Source organism: Hydra vulgaris, chromosome 11, assembly GCF_038396675.1.
Source record: "Hydra vulgaris chromosome 11, alternate assembly HydraT2T_AEP".
Lineage (NCBI taxonomy): Eukaryota > Metazoa > Cnidaria > Hydrozoa > Anthoathecata > Hydridae > Hydra > Hydra vulgaris.
The window spans coordinates 5,622,471-5,643,690 of record NC_088930.1 but is presented as its reverse complement, the minus strand read 5'-3'; the positions used below and the strand labels follow the sequence as shown (position 1 = coordinate 5,643,690).

Genomic DNA, 21,220 nt, shown 5'->3' with positions numbered 1-21,220 from the left:
TCTGATAACCTTGCTATTAAATCAGCTCTATTTATTATTGCATTTATATAACCCAGTCTTTGTTTGGGCTAGTTCTTTTAATGAGGGCCTCTCTATTTTTGACTGCCTCTTTTAAATAGCAGTTTTTAAAGTCTATAAAAAATAAGAAAACTCACTGCTTAGTATTTTATGTTCAATAGCAAAAGGAAAAGTTTCAGTTCATTTCATTATTTCTACAAGTTTTTTTCAATCATATATTTATTATTTCTACAAGTTTTTTTCAATCATATAGAGTAAAACCTGGTCAAACGGCACACTTATCAATAAAAATTAAATAACTTTTTTATTTTTCATTTTTTCATTTTTTTTTATCAGATAGGTAATAAAAAACTACATAAGATAATATAAATATATGTTTAAAAAAACAAAAATTATCAAAAGTACAGTGGTTTTCATAGATTTAGACGCACTCATATTTGAAAATAGAAATTTTTGGTTTTTTAACGATAAAACAATAATGAAAAAAGATTTTGGTTTAGTTTTTTTTCTATTTATTAGATAAATACAGAATACAAAATTTGAAAAAATTTACAAAAAAAATACAAATACTAAGTAATAATTAGGTACAATTACATGGTATTAAAAAAATAAGATTAAAAAAATTATTCATAAATTTAGACACAGGATACATTAGGAGGCGTAATTTATGAACCAATCAATATTTTGTGTATTCACCTTTTGCTTTAATACAACTAAGAACTCTTCTAGGGATAGACTCAACAAGATTTTTGCACATTGCTTCTGGGACCCTATACCAGGTCTCCTTAAGGACGCCCTTCAGCTGGCCAAGTGTGGAAATTTGAACCTTTAGAATTCACGGTCAATCCAAGCCCAAATGTTTTCAATCGGTTCAAATCAGGTGAGTATGGAGGCCACAGTATTGTCTTGATATTATTATCGTTGAACCACTCCTTTTTTTATATCAAACATAGCGGTTGCACTTTTTTTTAATTTTTATTTTAAGTATTTTCTTACATATATGTAAAAAAAATGAGTGCGTCTAAATTTATGAAAACCACTGTATTAAATGTGCGGTTAAAAAAATAGTGCGGTTTTTGGCGACATTCTGATAAAACCGCACACTTGAGAAAACATTAAATTTTTAAATTTTAACTTTTTTTTATTTTTATTTTTTTAACACAATTCATATTTAGGAAACTATATTAAAGTTTTTACATTTTTTGCAACAAAAAAGTTTAGTTCCAGCTACATATTTCTTTGGTAAACATGTTTCTTTGAACAACCATTCCCGACACATTGAATTTTCGCATTGCAACATTTCTGTGTGTAACTGTACTCTACCCTTTTTACATTTTGCAACTTTTAATTGTTTGGCTGCTGGTACTTGTTCTTCATTATTGTTTTGCTGAGGTTGCTCAGCATTGTTATGCTCAGGCATTTGAGTACTTGGCATAGAGAGTCTACGCTTTGCATTAAGTTTAGCAACTTTCACAGCTTCCTTTGTTGCTTTTTCTTCAACTTTTTGTTTGAGGAACTTGATCACATTTTCTTCGGTAATACATTTCCTGCCAAGTTTTGACATGTTGCACTGCTTTGATTTCTTAACATTTTTGATTGATTTCTTGCTTGAAAAAACTGCTTCAACTCATCTCGATACTGTTTTTGCAACGCTCAACACATGCTTAATACCTATCAAAACTAGAAGCTGGTGTAGTTGAGAAAGATGGTAATTGGTGTGTAGTTGGAGTAGGTGCTGTGGCTGCTGTTGAAGATGATGAAGCTGTATCTGAGCAAAATGGTGTAGGTGCTGCAGAGGTTGCTAAAGATGATGAAGTTAGATTAAACGTTTGTGTGATTGCTAACGCCTTATGATTTATGTTGTTTTTATTAAGTGGGAATAAGCCAGTGTACTGGAAACCAGCGATTACATGCAAGCGTGTAAAACATTTACCACTCTCATACAGCAATTTGAGCAACGGTGGAAAATTTTGTTTATCTAAATTCTTACATTTTGAGTCTTTGTAATACTTTTGTAAGAATTTCTTTCCATGCTTGTTTGACATGACAATAGACACCTCTATCCAATGATTGTAGAATATGTGAAGAATGCTCTGGTAAACAAATCAAGATTATATTGTGTTTTTTGCCCAGCAATACCGCTTCCAAAGCTATGTGAGTTGTATGTTCATCTAATACTAAAACATGAATACTACCAATTTGCTGTTTCGGGTATAAATACTTCTTCGAGCCATTCAATAAATGTATCGTGCTCCATCCAACCTGATTTTGAAATTGAATATTTGGTATCAACTGGACCATCTCTTGCCCAGTCAGGACGAAAGTTTCTTTGGCTTTGTATATCACAAATGGTGGTGCAAAATGCCCATCAGCATTGCAGCAATTGTTTACAGTATAATAAATTTTTTCATCGTTGCCAGTAAGTTTAAATGCATGTCTTATCCCTATTCGACACACTATGGTTGCTTTGCCTTGATCACCCAAAAAACCTGATACCAGTCTGTTGATATTGCTTGATGACGTATTAAAAATAACTATTAATTATTTTTGGCGTACAACAAGCGGCTCTTTTAGATGCTAAGTTATCCGCTTTTCTTGTTAAAATTTCTTTTGACCATCTTTTCATAAAGGCATAAAACCAGTCTTTACCAGGCTTGCCATTTTTGAATAAGTGCAATTGATCTTCATGTTTAAGGTAGCCACATACAAATTCTAGGATTTTATTTCAGGTTAAACCATAACCCCAGTCACCAAGTAATTGGAACGCATGCACCATCAATCTTTCTATTTCATTTGAGAGTACCGTTGTTTGTTTTTTTAGTTGACATGTTAAAGTGAGTGAGTTAAATTAAATTGAGTGAGTGATGATTATATTGAGAAATAATATACTTATTGGTTTTTAATGAGTAAGAGTTTATTATATTAACAAATAACATATTTCATTCATATTTAAACCAGAGTTAACACTAAGTTAATTAGATAAAGATAGGCACTTAGTTACTTGCAAAAAACTAAACTAAGTAATTAATCGAGTGTGCGGTTTTATCAGAAAAAATAGTTTTTTTTACTTTTTTGATTTTTTATTTAACTTTTTGTTCCAGCTGCATAAAAATTATACTATCAGAATTAAAATTAAATTTCCAACAAGATAGTGCTAAAATTATTTTTATATCAGTTTCAGTGCGAACATTTTGTTTGCAACAATAAAAAATTTATAAAATTTTTTGACTCCCTGGTAAAGTTGTATAAAAAAAGAAAAAAATGGAGTTGAATTGGCATATAATTTTATCAATTCCAACAGAGGAGATAGTTCTGTATTTGAATCAATTTTTATTTTTTTCATAGCCATATCCGTTTAGTTTTTATTTGATAATTTCAATCAGTGTGCGAAATGATATGGTGTGCGGTTTGACCTGGTTTTACTCTATTATTTCTACAAGTTTTTTTCAATCAAATATTTATTATTTCTACAAGTTTTTTTCAATCATATATTTATTATTTTAAAGATTTTAATTCTAATTGTTAACTTTTAATTCTTTTCATATATATATATATATATACATATATATATATATATATATATATATATATATATATATATATATATATATATATATATATATATATATATATATATATATATATATATGTATATATATATACATACATATACATAGTATGTATATATATATATATATATATATATATATATATATATGTGTGTGTGTGAAAATCTATATATGAAAATATATATGTGAAAATCTATATATGAAAATATATATAGTATTAATTTCTATACTATAGAAATTAATACTATATATTATTGTTACTTTCACATATTCATCAATAGTTTATAACGATTTACAAAATTGCAGTCATGGTAACCACCTTTTTGTTTTGTTACATTCATTCTTACTGCTTTAGTATTGATTTATTTGATGTTTAAATGTTCAAATTTTTATGTGCTGGCTGTTTTTTTCATTTTTTATTTGTTTTAAGAATAATTAAATGTTTAAGAAAAAACTCAACCTTTTTTTTTGGTTCACATTTCTTTAATCTATAAAATAGATAAAAAATAATCTTTAGCTGGCTTTGCCAGTTTGCTTTTTCTTTTCAAAAACTATGCAGGTAGTAAATTTCATTTTGTCAATAATTTGTCTTAAACGTTTCACAACTGCTTCCTCTATGATCTGATAACTGCTCCCAGTCTCTATTATGATATCACTGACTCCCAATCTCTATTATGAGGTAAAATACTAAAAAATTCATCCCCTATAGTTCTGCATAGTTCTTTTGGACATGAAAGCAGAGTTCTGCTAAATTGTTATTAATAAAAGTTAGTAATTGGTGTATATCAAATTTCAGTTGTTTTCTATTTGCATAAAGTTCTTTTTGCAAAACCTTTTGATTTATGTTAATTTTGCAATTTGATGCAACTTTTATGCCATAATGGCATTTACACATTTTTTTGAACAAGTTCCCTTTTTTTGTAAATATATAAAACAAATATTAAAAAAAATTTGGTCTTTATTCTCTTTATCAGCTTCATTTGGGTACTTTTTTATACTTAAAGAAATTAAATAAACCTGAAAAATATCTGCTGATTGAGAGTAAGAATCTGTTTTTTGATGCTCGTTAAAAGTTCATGAAAATTTAATTGAGGATATTACACAGGGACAAATTTATTATATATAAGTTAAAATCACAAAGACCTGTCTATTTAATAGGTCGTGTATCAGGGTGTCTTATGCGTTATTGTAGTTTATGTACTCAAGCGTCTTACAACACTTTAGCATAAAAAATGTTCAACTTATGTCTATATTTTTTGTGTATTCTATTTTGTTTACATTGTAGAGGTAATCAAACATTACCAACCACCTTATTTTGACCAAGTTGGTGAAAACCCAAGTATATGGCAAATGAAGGATTGCGTCGTTGACCGAAATGTGAGACCGCCTATCCCCTTAGAATGGAGGAATAACACGGTTTGATTATAATTATTATTTGATTAAAAAGAATTTTTTTCTAAAAATTTACTTTTAACACATTTACGCTATAGATTTTGAATATGATTTGCATTACTATGGAGGAATGTTGGGATCGTGATCCTGAAGCTCGTGTTTCAGCAAACTGTATTCATGAAAGATTGCTAGCAATTAAAGATCAAACATTAACAGAAACAGCGTTACATATGCAGGAAGAAACTGTAAAGACTCCTTTGCTTGGTCATAATTTATGACCCATTTTAAACTGTTTTTTTCTGTTTTTTATTGTTTTTGAAAAATAATGGTGCGTGCGTTAAGATTTTCAGACATTTTTTAAACTCCAAATTAGAATTAGGTAATGATCTTGTTTCCATTTTTGGGCGTAAGCTGTGTTTCTATGCGCTAGGAGTAATACAAATATCTACCTTAACTAAACATTATTTTTAGACAGAAGCATAAAAATCTTTATAGGTTAAATTTTTCCATATATCATCCCACATATATTTCTTTTATAAAACATATTTATACTGTATTTAAATGTATAATAATTTTTATTATAATTAATATAACTTTATTATAATTACAATTATTTATGTTTTTATAGTTTTACAAATTAATTGGAGTTTAACTACTAGCTAATAGTTAAACAGCGCAAAATCTTTGAAGGTTCTCTGGGATTTTGGAAAATTAAAAAAAGACAAAAATAATAACCAAATTGGGCTCTATAAAAAATGCGGGCTTTTTTTTTTTATTAAGTTATATAACCTTTTTTTTATTAAGTTATATAATCTTGTAGGATTATTTGAAGTCAGTCAAATAATACCTACTCACTATATTTTTTTTAATTTTTGAAAATAAAAAGCAAAAAATATCCAGTATGTTAAATTTTGAACATTTTAATTGATTTCAAAAATCGTTGTGGTTTCGTCGAAGAAAAACTCTCCATTTTTCTTCGAAGAATTCGAATTCGATGTTGTGTTAAGTTTGTATGCTGTGCTTAATATAATATGTGCAAATTTACAAAGTTTATTATTATCTCCAATAAATGTTTCTGAAATTTCATCTTTTATATCTAAATTGAAACCAAAAAAATCATTAGGTCTAAACAGCATTCCTGCAAATATTCTTATAGATTTTAACTATGAATTTTCAAATTTTCTTTCTAAACTATTTTAATACCTCATTTATGAATGGAACATTTCCTGATATTTTTGAAATTATTTCGCGTTATTCCAATATTTAAAAATGGCTCTAAACTTTCATGCAAACTACAGACCTATTCCTCTTTTATCTAACATTAGTAAGCTTCTTGAGAAATTTATGTATTCTAAAGTGTACTCTTTTCTAAACTCATTTAATTGTTTAAATGATTTTCAATTTGGTTTTCGATCAAAACATTCTACTTGCCATGCATTAATAAGTATAACGAAAAAAGTTAGAAAAGCGCTTGATACTGGTCATTTCGTTTGTGCTGTTTTTATCGATTTACAAAAAGCTTTCGATACCGTTGACCATAGTATTTTGATTTCTAAATTAGATCGTTATGAAATTCGCGGTATTGTAAATGTCTGGTTTCGATCTTATCTTCCAGATCGAAAACAATTTGTAGGTATTAATGGTTTCAATTCTAGTAATAAATCAGTTTTGTGTGGTGTTACTCAAGATTCTGTTCTAGGTTCTCTTATTTTTAATCTACGTTAACGACCTAATCAACTCTGTTCACTTCTCTTCAGTTCATTTATTTGCTTATAATACAAATCTCTTGCACATCAACAAATCGTATCATTCTTTATGTAAAAATGTTAATTTGGATCTAAAAGTTATAGTTCGCTTGTTAAATGCTAACTTTATATGTCTCAATACCGAAAAAACTGATTTTTTTTTTCATCTCCAAGAAAAAACTATTTCTTTAAAAATATTGAAATCAAAATTAATAATAAACGGCTATATATTCAAGAGTTATTAAATATCTTGGTGTATTAATTGAATAGAACTTTCATATCAATGAACTAAGCAAGAAATTATCTCGAGCTAACGGTATGCTTTCGATAATTCGTCATTATGTCGATAAAGTTACACTAAAGAATATTTACTATGCCTTATTCTCATTTTTTGAAGATATAAGTTAAAGAGCTTTTTCGTTCCCAGCCTCCAATCATCGCAATTTTTTGCAATTATTTGACGTAAGTGTAAACATTCAAATGTTTGGAGTTCGCTCCATGTCCGTAAGTTAGCTACCTCAAACACCAAAAAATCCTGGATCCGTCACTGTTGGGTATGCTTATGCAAAAAGCTCTGAGAGGTTCAAAAATATTAACCTTAAACATATTTCTAATAAGATAAGCTTATTTCGATACTTTTCGAAAAATTAATAACGCACACATTTTCGAAAAACTTTCAAATAGCAGATTAAGGTAATATGAGCACCTTAAGCGTAAGGTGGAATATTTTCAAAAATAATTATGCTGGATCCAAAACTTTTGAGAATAAATAATTTTTAGGGATCACTAATCATGATCCACTTAGATATTTGGGCAATTTTTTTCGTAAAAACACAGAGGTTTTAAAAATGTAGCAAAAGTGCTCATATTACCCAGACCACTTTGTAATATCAGCACTTTAAAATAGCTCAAAAAAATAACTTTAAGTAAAAAGTACCAACTTGACAATTAGAACTAATGTTTGGAATATAATGATTCGTTATTAACAAAACTTATCATTAAAAAATCAAATTCTAAGCCACTTTTTATTGAAATAATACTACTTTGTTTTCTGCAAAAAAACAAAAAAAAAATTGGTTCGTTATTTTTTTAATTTTATCAACTCGAACCTTTGAACGATAAAAACTCAAACTTCTTGAAATTAAATTACAAATATATATCTAGTATTGTTAAAATATTAGATTTTTTTACTATGTTTTGTTTTTATTCAAAATTCAATTAAAACCACTGCGATTTTAGGACTTTAAACTAGGTAATTTCAATGAAAATCACTGGCTAATTTAAGCTCGCTCATATTACTCAAAAATGGCATCTTTAAATAAAGTCACAACTAAATGTTTCTATGCATGGTTTTTCAAAAAAAAATGAAACAGATTTCTAGCTAACATTTTCTTTATGAAAAATTAACTTTAATTATTTTAGCATAAGAATTTCGCGCCACATATATTCATGCGCCAAATTCTTATGCTAAAATAATTAAAGTAAAAAATATATTCATGCGTGATAATATTATTTTAACAACGCAAAAAATTTAGTAGAGTTTTAATTAGATGAGAGTCGCTAATTACTGCATATAAATTTACGTTAACTACACTGATTTCTGTTATCACCACATAAAATCGATTCAAAAAATACAAAGCAATTTTAACTTCATTGCTTACATCTAATAAATCTTTAAGTATACTCATATCTCCAAGGTGCTCATATTACCCTAATCTACCCTAAATATTTGATTTTGAACTTGAATTTTTTTAAAAATATATTATTCAAAAAAAATACGATGTTGTAATCAGGGCCGTCCCGAAGCGATTTAAATGGGGGGTGACGCATCTGTTTTTTGCCGACTAACTTATCTAAAAAAAAAAAAAAAGAAAGAAATGGTGGTCGACATTTGCCGACTGCCCACTATAGATCCGATTTCGCCGACTCCAGTATCTATTTTGCCGACGAATAATATTTGTAGGGGGGCTACCCCAACGAATTTTATTACCCCCCCCCCCTGGGACGGCCCTGGTTGTAATATAATAATCAAAAACAACACGTAAACAACAAAAAACTAAATAAAAGTTTATGTTTTGCTTTGCAATGACATCATAAATTCTTGATTTCATTGCGTTACAAAACATAAGCCTGTATGAACTTTTCTTTTATTGGTTTAAATGGTTTAAATTAAAAAAAATATATACCTAAAATATATAACTTTTGGTATCAAAATGGTTTATTAAGGCTCAAAAATATGCTTATCAATGCTTATTTTTTAACAAAATCTGAGCCTAGGTATGCTTATAGCCGTTATGCTTACATAAAAAATAAACGTTTTAATTTTTTTTAGCATTAAGTTAAAGTTTTTAAGCTAAAACGATGAATATTTTTTTTTTCTAACTTAAAATCGAAAATATCTGAAAGTTTTTTTTGTTAACTGTTTATTAAAATATAAGTTGCAACAAACAATGTTTTTTTTTAATAAATTTTATTCGCTGAAATGAAAATGTGAAACAGCCCATTTTTACAGAACCCGAAAATGTCTAAAAAATTATAAAAAATAACAAATAAATTATTTACGTTTCATTATATATGAAAATACGCGGGAAAATGTTGTCCACCAACACTCGTTTTAAAAATTCATTAATTATAATTCACTCTAGTTTGTGTTTCATAATGAATTATATATTTAAAAAAATTAAATTAAAATAAGAATTGGGAAGACTTGTAACTTTTAAATTTTACTCTTTATAGTTTTATGGTCTAATAAAGGTACTCACGCTTGAAGCAATTGGTTTTTCAAAAAAAAAAAAGTTGAAAATCGCTGGTGCCTAATCACCCATGCAAAATTTAATAATGTTTGCTGACGATACGTCTCTTTTTTTAAGTGACGTCAGTGAATAAACTACTTTATCCTGAATTTTAAATTATCAAGTCATTGAATAGCTTAAAGTAAATAAAGTTGAATCGCATGCAATAACATAACATAAACTTGATTCCGTTAAAAAATGCACTTAGAAAACTTTCTTTTGAAGTTACCCGATCTGATAATAAATGATAAATATATCGTAATAAATGAGTCCATAAAATTATAATCAAATTTTCAAATAACTTTACTTCATCTAAAGAAGACTGCTTTACATTCGGAGTTTTCATTGACCTGCCCAAAGCTTTTGTGCCGTAAAATTTTCCATTCTAATAAAAAAAAAAAACTAGAACATTATGGATACAAACTTTATTTTTTTAATTTTTTTTTTTTTACTATTCATAAATGATTTATTTTAATCATCAAATCTAATAACATTTATCTTAATCGTAGATGTCTTTTTTATTTTCTTATTAATGTCTAGTAAAAGAAGAATTTAAAAATAAAAATTAATGTCTTATATGCCAAAAAGAGGGCTATTAAAAAATGTGGAAATGCCTGTCCGGGTACCAGTGTGACGAACGGACGGGTACCCGAGTATTCGTTAACAAAATAATACTTTTTATAAAAGTTGTTCTGATAAACAGTCAATAAAGACTTTTGACTTAATTATGTTACTTATTTAGAAATGCTCATTTTCTAAGTTTTATTTTACCCTAAGTGTTCAGGTTACACAATTCCCAATTAAAGTTTAGAAATACTAGCGTCTCCAATGTTTTGGGTGCCAAAGATGCACGCCGTTAATTGACCTCATGCTTGGCAGTCGGGAAAACGTATTTTTATGGTATTGAAGTCGCATATATGTACATGTTCTTGCATGCTAAAATAGCATAAATATATCTTCCATCTTTCAGGTTTTGAAAGATATTAGTCCGAGAGACAAATTAATAAACATGTTGAATAAATTTTTGTTTTATGTAATGTCGTACTCAGAAGTAAAAATAATAATCATTGAGTAATAATAAGTATCTGAATCAAAAACAAAAAATAACTTTCCTAACATATTGAATGTTTTTAGAAATTCTGATGGTGATAAATAAACTACTATAATTTTTAACATCAAAATCTTTGAGATCTTCATTCATATATCAAATTAATTATGTTAAACTTTTATATTACGATTAACTGTTTTAAATTATAAAAATGAGTGAAATGAATTTTAAACTTATGAAAATACGGTTACCCATTATTTGAAAATGCTACCCGTCAGTAACCAACAAGCAGGTACCCGGGTGCACGGGTACCCGTCAATAGCCTTACTGTTTATTAATGTTAAAAAACTAAATTAACCTTTTACCGCAAACCAACCAAAATAAATATCACTTGTCTTATATCCTCCTAATCTCCTAATGTCCTAATCTCCTAATCTCCTAATCTCCTAATCTCCTAATCTCCTAATCTCCTAATCTCCTAATTAGGAAAACTAATATCAAAAGGCAAACTCAAGTTTTTAAGTAGTGAGTTTTGATAAAAATTTATCATGGAAACTTCATATGAATTCTATTGGGGAAAAAATCTCAAAAAGTGAGGTTTTTGACAAAAAGTCAAGCCCCTTTTTAATTTTAGTGGTTTTAACCTAATTTTGAGGCCACTAACACAGGTAATATTAGCATATTTAATATGGAAATGAATTTAATTTATTCCTATACCCCTTAATGATACTGGTATTAGATCTGATACACACATTTACACACAATATACTAAGTAATACAGTTGAATTTAAGTCTCTTAAAAATATTTATTGTTCAAAATAAAACTCTAATACAATTTTAACAATTTTATTTTTTAAGTTTTTTAAAAAGTTTTTTCTTGAAAGAATATCACCTACAATAATATTTAAAAATTCAGTATAAATACTCTATTTATATGTTCAAAAAATTTGAAATGATCGGAACCAAAGGTAAAAAATTATTCTGAATATCCGACCATTTGGAGCCGTAATAGAAGCTCCGTAACATCCCTATTTTCAATCTTCACAAAAACGATTTTTTTTAGTAGCACAAAGATTAAATTGATGTTGAAAATTTAATGACTGTATTTTGTGAGTTTAAAGAAAGAGTCTGCATTATCAAAACAAGAAATTATAAATAACTATCGCCAACATATCTTTTTTAAGTTATTGATGCAATATGAATGTTTAAAGTCTGAGAAACATTTAATAAATTTTAGATAAGCGTCTATAAGTTATTAATGTTTATAAACAAACCTTTTCGGCAAGCGTTCCATAAAATACATATTTTGCTTAATGAAATTAATTATTTTACTTTGCATTCGTTTTTGTTGAATGCAGGCTGTATGATTTCCACAAGACATTAAATAAGAGTGTTACGAATTATTTTCATATATGCTTTTTAATATCAAGAATCTTATTAATCCTATAGGATCTTTGTAAGAACAATAGGATTGCTCTAGGATTCCCATATGTATCCTATTGGTTTTTATCAGATTTTTATAGAACCAATAAGATACCTATAGCAATCCAATAGTCACTTTAAAGGTATCCTATAGGTTTTAAAAAATTTCTATAAATTCAAATAAATATAAATTTGCTATACCCTAGTCAAAAAGTCTTATAGGATTGTACAGGAATCCTATAGATTAAAATCCTACGGCATGTAAAATATGTCGTAGGACTATAGGACTGCTATAAGATTAATACTGTACGCTCGTAAAAATTATAGGGTTCCTATAAGATCTATAAGAAAAAAATTGCTTAACGATATATATCCATTTCAACCCTATGGTATTTTTATCATATTTTAATTCAATTTTTTTGGATTTCTACTGAACTCATGAGATGATTATATAGTTTATTAGATTTGCAGGGGACCTATAAGAATTAAAAACCCTAGTCAAAAAGTCCTATAAAATTAAAAAAAAACTGTTGGGTATAACTGGAACATTACATAGGACAAAGTAAATGTAGTATTAAGTCCTATTTGACTAGAGGGTACACACATCATTATTATTGTTTTAGGATTTATATAGTATAATAAAAAACAAATAATAATAAATATACAAAATTTCAATAGGAATTAACCATTAGTTCTAATATATCATTTATGGCATTTAGAATATTACACACACACACACACACACACACACACACACACACACACACACACACACACACACACACACACACACACACACACACACACACACACACACACACAAACACACACACACACACACACACACACACACACACACATATGTGCACTCTACAAATTTTCTAAAGCTGAATAGACTTTTTGTCGCCAGAATATGTCTATGACATAATTTGATTAAATCAAAGTCACCGTGAAATGTGTTTAAGAAAAATCAACTTTCAATAATTCGAAAATCTCTCTAATTCGAACTTTAATTTTTCTCCATAATATTCGAATTAGAGAGATTCTACTGTACTAAAAAAAGTTTATTATTTTCATCTTATGCAGTATTTATAAGTAAAATGATTCTCGCTTATATAAATAATTTAAATCATTTTATAAACGTATTATTTTCTTTAACCTTTTGTCGTCGCAAATTTAACTTGCGTTAATTAGTCTCTAAGTTTTACTTGTTTTACGGTAAAACATTGTTCTTAAGTAAAACTTTTACTTCAAAACTTTTTTTTTGCAAGTCAGATTTTTTTAATTTTAATATTTTAATGGGTTAGTTTGTATTTTATTTTAATTGATTAGTCGAGGTTTCGTTGTGATATATGCATTAGTCAATAGCATTTAAATAAACTTGGCATATTTATCTTCTTTTAAATTTATAATCAATTCTAGTTCTTCTTCAAATTTTAATGAGTTTCTTTAAAAAGTATAAAGAACATTTTAAAATTTTTGAAGCATAATTTTTATAATTTTTTAAGCTTTTTTTGTACAGTAAAAACACGTTTTATTGGTTAACATTTCATATAATATGTAAATCTATATTTTTTTTTTGAGAATCAATAATATATAAATGTTTATATTATAATATATAAAATATTTATAACAAATTTGTCTTTAAAGTTTTTTTCGTTTTTGTTTTTTATTACATCATTTATTTTTGTTACCGGTATGATGTCCTTTATTAAAAATTAATCGGTTGTTTGAAGAACAATAACTGACATAAGTCAAAAATACTGAACTTTGGTAAATTAAAAACTGTTGTATTTTAAAACAATTTAAGTGATTGACTTATGTGTTTTTTTAAAGAAATATAATATGACGCTACTGCATAAGATAAAGGTGACTAATGTTATTGTTACAGCAAACAATGTATTTACCTATAATGATCTTGAAAATGTAATTTAATTTCGTTTAAAATAACTTATGTTGTTTTTTCAATGACAAATTCAAATATTATTCTTGTTAACATCAGGCGCACATAAGGAGGTGTATGTGTGTGTATGTAAAGGAGTTAAATAAGGGGTAAATAGCCCCTAAAAAAGGGTATTTTTAACTTTTAGTCGTTTTTTTAAGAAATAAAGTTGGTAGCGTTAAGGAATATAGTCGACATTTAACAACTTTCAGTCAGCAGTTTTTAAGGATATCATATATCATATATTAACATAAATGATATATTATCATTTATGATAATATGATATGTTTATCGTTTATGTTTTAAATATATAGTGAAAATCTGTAATTATAATTAAATAATTATAATTGAGAGCTACGTATTTCTTTTGAATATATGTTCGAATGATATCTCATACCCATCTTGTGTATCTTCAAACAATACATAATTCAGTTAAATCAAGGAAATTTTCAACTCCTTTTTTATTTCAAATATGGCAAGCCTTCTGGTCCAAACAGCGTTCCAACCTTTATTCTAAAACTTCTTGCTAATGATATTTCCTCAGTACTTTCTAAACTATTTAATCTCTCATTCGCTACTGGTATATTTCCTAATATTTTAAAAACTGCATCTGTTAAACCAAGCCATAAAAAGGACTCAAAACTTGACTGCAATAACTATTGACCAAAATCATTATTATCAAATATAAGCAAAATTCTTGAAAAATTAATGTATCCAATGCACTTATTATTTGGTTCAATTAATAGTGGTTCTTTTGCTTGTGGCGTCTTTATTGATCTCCAAAAAGCATTTGATACAGTTGACCACAAAATTTTAATTAAAAAATTGTATCACTATGGTATAAGGGATATCGCTAATGATTGATTTTCATCGTATATTAAAAATCGTACTCGGTTTGTCTAGATAAATGGATTTCAATCCACAAATAAAATTATTAGGTATGGTGTCTCACGGAGTTCTGTTCTAGGACCTTTACTGTTTTTAATATATATTAACAATCTGCCTACACTAATCTTCTATGCATAAATAAAACACTCGCGCAGCTTTGTAAAAAAGTTAATTCAGATCTCCATCATTTGTGTCATTGGATAAATAGTAACCGTATTTCTCTAAATATCAATAAAACTGAGTATAATTATTTTTGACACTCTAAAAAAAAGATTGATGATGATAATGTGAAAATTAGAATTAACGGCAAAAGACTTTTCCCATTTAAATATATGAAATACCTCGGGGTAAAAACCTATTATGGTACAATCAACTAATTCAATTAAACAAAAAACTCTCACGTGCCAATAGTATGCTGTCATCAATACAACACTATGTTCCCCAACATAATTTAATATCAATTAACTATTCCTTGTTCTTGTACCATCTAAGCTATTGTTGCCCAGTTTGGGGTCAAAAAGGTAGTTTTCTATTAAATCGTATAAACAGTTTGCAACGCACTTCTATAAGAATTATGAGATTTTTTCCTTTAAGATCAAAAATATCCAAAATAGGTTTTCTGAATTAAAAGTTCTAAAATTACAGGATCTTGTGAAGCTTTATAATTGTCTCTTTAAAATAAACTACCAAATTCGTTTAATAATTTTTTTATTAAAACAAGTTGCACACATAAATATTACACTCGAAATACTGAAAATGTTAATTTGCACACTTCCTTTTTTAACGCTATAAAATATGACAAGCTCTCTATTAAACATCAATGCATTTCTCACCGGAACCAATTGATACCATTTATTAAAAAAAATGATTTCAACTAAATACCTTTTTATAACCAACATCCTTATTCTCAATCGAAACCAAATTAAGAAATTTTTTTTTGAGTATATATCTAAAGAATATTAATTTTATCTTTTATTATTATTGCTTTTTTATATTAATATATTAATAAAACTATTACTATTTTTATTTTATGTTATCTTTTTTTTAACTTTATTACTATTATTATTATTATTATTGCTATTATTATTATCATTAACTATCTTTACTTTAGAAGCCTGTAATTAATATCATTTATAATGATAATGATAGTGATTCCATTGTAGAAATAGTTTTATGGTTATTGTCAATTGTTATGATTATTTTTATAATTTCTGTCATAGTTATAAACTTTACAGTAATTGTTATGATTATTTTTATAATTTCTGTCATAGTTATAAACTTTACAGTAATTATTTTTATCATAGTTTTTATCATTAGTTAAAATTTTTATTAAAGTCATCATATTATAGTTATTATTTGTAATGTTTTTTTATTTATATTATTATTAACATTATCAATATTTTCATCACTATTACTATGATTAAAGGTTGGGTTAAGTAAAATTGACACTATTTTTCATGATTAAGTCGCAAAAAAGATCATACAGAATGTTATCATACAGAAAAACAACTTTTTATGCATTAGTATTTCAGTAAAAATATATTTTTTTAAAGAAAAAATTTGTTATTTAAAATGGCAACAAAACAGTAATAAGCGCGTGACGCAATTTTGCACACTCAAGTGGAAAATCCTAACTTGCCTCTCAAATCGATTGTAAAAACTGTTGAATGCTCAAAAAGCACTGTGATTAGAACTTCAAATATTTGACGTCTGATACAATCAATAGAATGCCTGGAAGCGACAACAACTTGAACATTAACAAAAAACTGAAGACGAATGTTATGGCGAAAATAAGGGCAAATCCTAACATTTCTCAGATTTGACACTAAAATGCAAAACTAGCAGACAAATGGTCCGGACTATCAAGAAAAAGCATAAAATCAAGTCCTTCAAGATGTATAAAATGGAAAAAGTTATACAAATTATTATGTAGAAAAAAAAGTACAATTATGGATAATAAAACTTATGTGAAACTAAATTTCAAAACGATTCCAGGACATCATTTTTATATGGGAATCTCGAGGAAAAAGGTAAAGACTAAATTTAAAACAACAAAAATTCCTCCAAAAGTTATGGTTTTGCAAACCATATGTTAATGTTGATTGAAACCACAAAGTTTCGTCACTAATTTCACAATAAATAGTGAAATTTATCAAAAAGAGTGCCTTAAAAAGCACTCAATCCTGTAAATTGTCCTGAACTTCGTCCAATTGAGCAATATTGGGCAATTATTTAAGCCAAATTACGTAAGAAATTTATGCAAGCAATATCAAGTACTGACTTTAAGAAGAAGTGGGATAAAACCACCACATAGTATAGATCTCATTTAGTGTAAAACCTTATGACTCCCACCAACAGAAAAATTAGAAAATTTTATTGTTCCTAAGAAATTTAATTTTTCTCTATTTATTTATAACTTAATAAGCGTTCAATAAAAAATCAACTTTGTAGCTCATCCCAATCTTTTTTAATTCAAGATATAAAAAGTGTCAGTTTTATTTTACCCAACCTTTATATATAAATAATTTTATATATAAATAAGTTATTTTTTAAAGGTGTTTTCTTAAGATTAGTATTTCACTACTATTTCTAAATATCTGTGAAAATTTATTTTCAGAATATATATATGATTGATTAGAAAGATTTAAAAAATTTGGGGCCTTTCACTTATAGAGGTTAATTGAATCCGAAATTATTGCATTTTTTGTGCTGGAAAAACTGACGATGGAAAAGAATGAAAATTTATTTAAAATAACTTACAAACATAAAAAATCAAACGCAAAAATCAAAACAAAAGCTACACGAAAAAAAAGCATATACATAATTTCTACACGAAAATTCCAAGTACCATTTATTCAAGAAAACATAAATACTTGGTTTAAATATAGGAAAGGTTATACTTACTTTTTTCACAGAGAATCTTTAAATTAAAAAGATTTTTTTTAAAAATAAACCAACCATAACATTTTTAAACGCTAAATGTTAAAAAGGTTCCCATTCCATTAGATTCTTCATCCTTTTTTTAATTTGTATGGGAATTTTCAAATCCATCTGATGTGTTTTAGTACTTAGGAATCATTACCTTCAAAACCTACTTTTGAAAAACGTTACTACAGCAAGTTTTTTTTATCAATAATGGTCTTAAGACATGAATAATATATAAAAGAGGCGTATAAAACATAGCACTTTCTCTCTATAGTTAGAAAGAAGTTGAGTCAAACTAGTTGATGCAAAAAACTTCAAAGTTCTAGCTTTATTATAAAAAAAGATATGAGAGTAAAGTTTATGAAAAAATTACGTGTTCTTTGACAAATGATTTTTGTTGCGAAATCGCTAACCAGAAAAATTTAAAAACGAGTTTTGAGTCATTACTTTCAACAATTTTTTGACTTTCAAATTATGGCGCTACACGTCTTACTTCTTATGACAACATGTGAAAACAGTTTATAAATAACTTTATAAACTTTTATTCCTATGACAACATGTGAAAACACAGTTTATAAATAACTTTATAAAACTTTTTATTATTACTTTATATTTTTAGTTTATAAATTTTAAATTACTTTAAGAAATGTAAAATGTTGTCGTTTTATAAATTACTACAAATTACTTTAAGATGTAAAATGTTGTCGTTTTATAAATTACTACAAATTACTTTAAGAAATGTAAAATGTTGTCGTTTTATAAAATAAACTTAACTGTTACAGTTATTTAAATAATTTCAAGTTTTAAGATTATTTAAGATTCTAGATTTAAAATTATTTAAGATTCTAGATTTAAGATTATAATGGCTAGATCATTTTTCAGAAGTTGGCGATATAGAATCGTTGGAAAACTTTGATGCTCTTTCCACTAATGCATCTTGCTCATCTTTGATGAAGAGGCGTAGTTGAGCGCATAACGACTTACTATCGGTATCTGCCACGCTGTCATCTGTATTACCAAAGTTTATGTTATCTGGCTTTGACGGATCAAGAAGCTGTATCAAAAAATAATTTATTTCATCTTATATATTTAAAAAAATAATTTATTTTATCTTTTAAATATTTTAAACATAAATGTCAGTAGTATAAATATTAAATGTCACAGGTATAAATAGATGGTGTCCAGTAGGGGAAAGGCGCCTATGATGGCATACTTAACTTTGAAGCTTCATTATTCAGTATCCTATAGACCATGAACAAAAGTTTTGATATGGATACATTCTTTCTTACACGTAGAACAATAATTACCCCAAGAGTTTTTTACCAGTTTTATTTTTATATTAGTTATTTTTATTTAAAAAAAAGCACAAGTATGCCATCAAAGGCAACTACTGCTCCTATGATGGCATAGGGGAGGATGGGGCTGGTTAGCATCAAGGGTAACTTGACAATTTCATTTGACCTTAGAGTCTTCCCTCAGAAATGCCAGAAATTACGCGTAATCATCCTAATTAACCCTTTCATGCTACACAGCAGCAATGTAGAATTTTGCGCATGCGCATAAGAGATATTGCGTTTTATGTGTTTTTTAAACCAAAAATTTTTTATTGAAGTAAAAATTTCTTTTTGCTTCACTAACAAATATGTTGTTTTTATGAAAGAAAAAAGGTTTTCTCAACTCGTCAATATTGCAACACACCTAACTCGTCAGTATGCCATCATAGGAAGAAGTCATCATTTTCATTTAAACAAGCTATGTCTGCCTTGTTTAAAAGATAAAATTAAAATAAGTATTCTACTAAATGCACAAAACTTGGAAATAAAATGCATGAAAATTTCATTTCTGCACAATTGATAATAAAATCACAATCTTAAATATTTAAAGGGATTAAAAACACAACAGTACATCCCCAAATCGATTTTTGTTGATTATAAATGCAAAATTTGTGCATAAGGGACGTATTTTTACTAAAATTAATGTAAAGTCAGTATAGACATGTTGGTCTAATCACTTTTTTGCCATAACCAATATTTATGAAAATATGACCAGTATGCCATCATTGGCGCTATGTCATCATAGGCGCCTTTCCCATATATCTTACAGCACAAATATTTTTTTATTATCTTTCTGTCTATTTCTTTTATTATTCTGCGTGTGTGTGGATATATATAACATTATACTTATATAGGGTAGATGATTATGAGCACCTTAAACGACAATTGGAATATTTTCAAAAATAATTATGCTGGATTCAAAATTTTTGCAAATAAATAATTTTTAGGGATCAGTACTCATGATCCACTTAGATATTTGGGCACCCGAATTTTTTTCTTAGAAACACAGAGGTTTTAAAAAATTAGTAAAATTGCTAATACTAACCAGACCACTTGGTAATATGAGCACTTTAAATAAGCTCAAAAAAAAAAAAAAAAAAAAAAAAAAAAACACTAAAAAAAGTAAAGCTCAAAAACAGTAAAAAAAATACCAACCTGACAATTAAAACTAACTTGTGGAATATAGTTATTCGTTATTAACAAAACTTTTCATTAAAAGATCAAATTTTAGGATACTTTTTATTGAAGCAAAACTACTTTGTAATTCAATGAAAAAATACTGGTTAATTACTAGGCAATTTCAATGAAAAAAACTGGTTAATTTGAGCATGTTCAGAATTCTCAAAAAAAATTTTTTATTTTTGACAAAAATAAATGTTTCTATGCATAGCTTTTCAAACAAAAATGGAACGGATTTTTAGCTAACATATTTTTCTTTATGAAAAATTAACTTTCATTATTTTAACACTAAAACTTCGCGCCAGTCTCTTTCATGCGTAATGATAATATTTAACAAAGCAAAAAAATTGAATAACGTTTTAATTAGATGAGAGCCGCTATTTACTGCATATAAATTTACGCAAATTATACTGATTCCTGTTATCACTACATACAGTCAATTCAGAAAATACAATGCAACTTGAACTTCGCTACTTACATCTTAGAAACCTTTTCGTATGCTCATATTACTAATCTATCCTATATATACTTTACTAGTGCTTTGTGTTATGTTTTTTATTTACTATACTATTTATTATATTTTTTTTGTGTACGTGCATACGCACACATGCATTTATTTTTATGTTGATTAATTAATCATTAATTAATGATTAAATCCTACATTGTAATTTGCACTATATTTTCACTACATTGTTATCTCCATTATGTTTCTTTACATCGTTATCTGCACTAAATTTTCTTTACATTGTTATCTGCACTAAATTTTCTTTACATTGTTATCTGCACTAAATTTTCTTTACATTGTTATCTGCACTATATTTTCTTTACATTCGTATCTCCATTATATTTTCTTTACATTTTTATCTGCACTATATTTTCCTTATATTGTTATCTGCACTATATTTTCTTTATATTGTTATCTACGCTATATTTTGATTACATTGTTATCTACACTATATTTTCTTT

General features: G+C 27.0%; 2 protein-coding genes across 4 annotated transcripts in view; one reads left to right on the top strand and one right to left on the bottom strand.

Moving 5' to 3' along the window:
- LOC100214129 (activin receptor type-2A) overlaps nucleotides 1-5,320 on the top strand; it is a 30,860-nt gene extending 25,540 nt beyond the window's left edge. For all 3 annotated transcript variants that reach the window (XM_065809880.1, XM_065809879.1, XM_065809878.1), the window contains 2 exons: nucleotides 4,873-5,003; nucleotides 5,078-5,320. In XM_065809880.1, coding sequence (XP_065665952.1) covers nucleotides 4,873-5,003; nucleotides 5,078-5,257 — 311 coding nt within the window. In that variant the 3' untranslated portion in view covers nucleotides 5,258-5,320. The remainder of the gene's footprint in view (nucleotides 1-4,872; nucleotides 5,004-5,077) is intronic.
- Nucleotides 5,321-18,312: 12,992 nt separating this feature from the next.
- LOC100202185 (SWI/SNF-related matrix-associated actin-dependent regulator of chromatin subfamily E member 1) overlaps nucleotides 18,313-21,220 on the bottom strand; it is a 57,682-nt gene continuing 54,774 nt past the window's right edge. Inside the window, exon 13 of the mRNA XM_065809877.1 lies at nucleotides 18,313-18,795. Coding sequence (XP_065665949.1) covers nucleotides 18,613-18,795 — 183 coding nt within the window. The 3' untranslated portion in view covers nucleotides 18,313-18,612. The remainder of the gene's footprint in view (nucleotides 18,796-21,220) is intronic.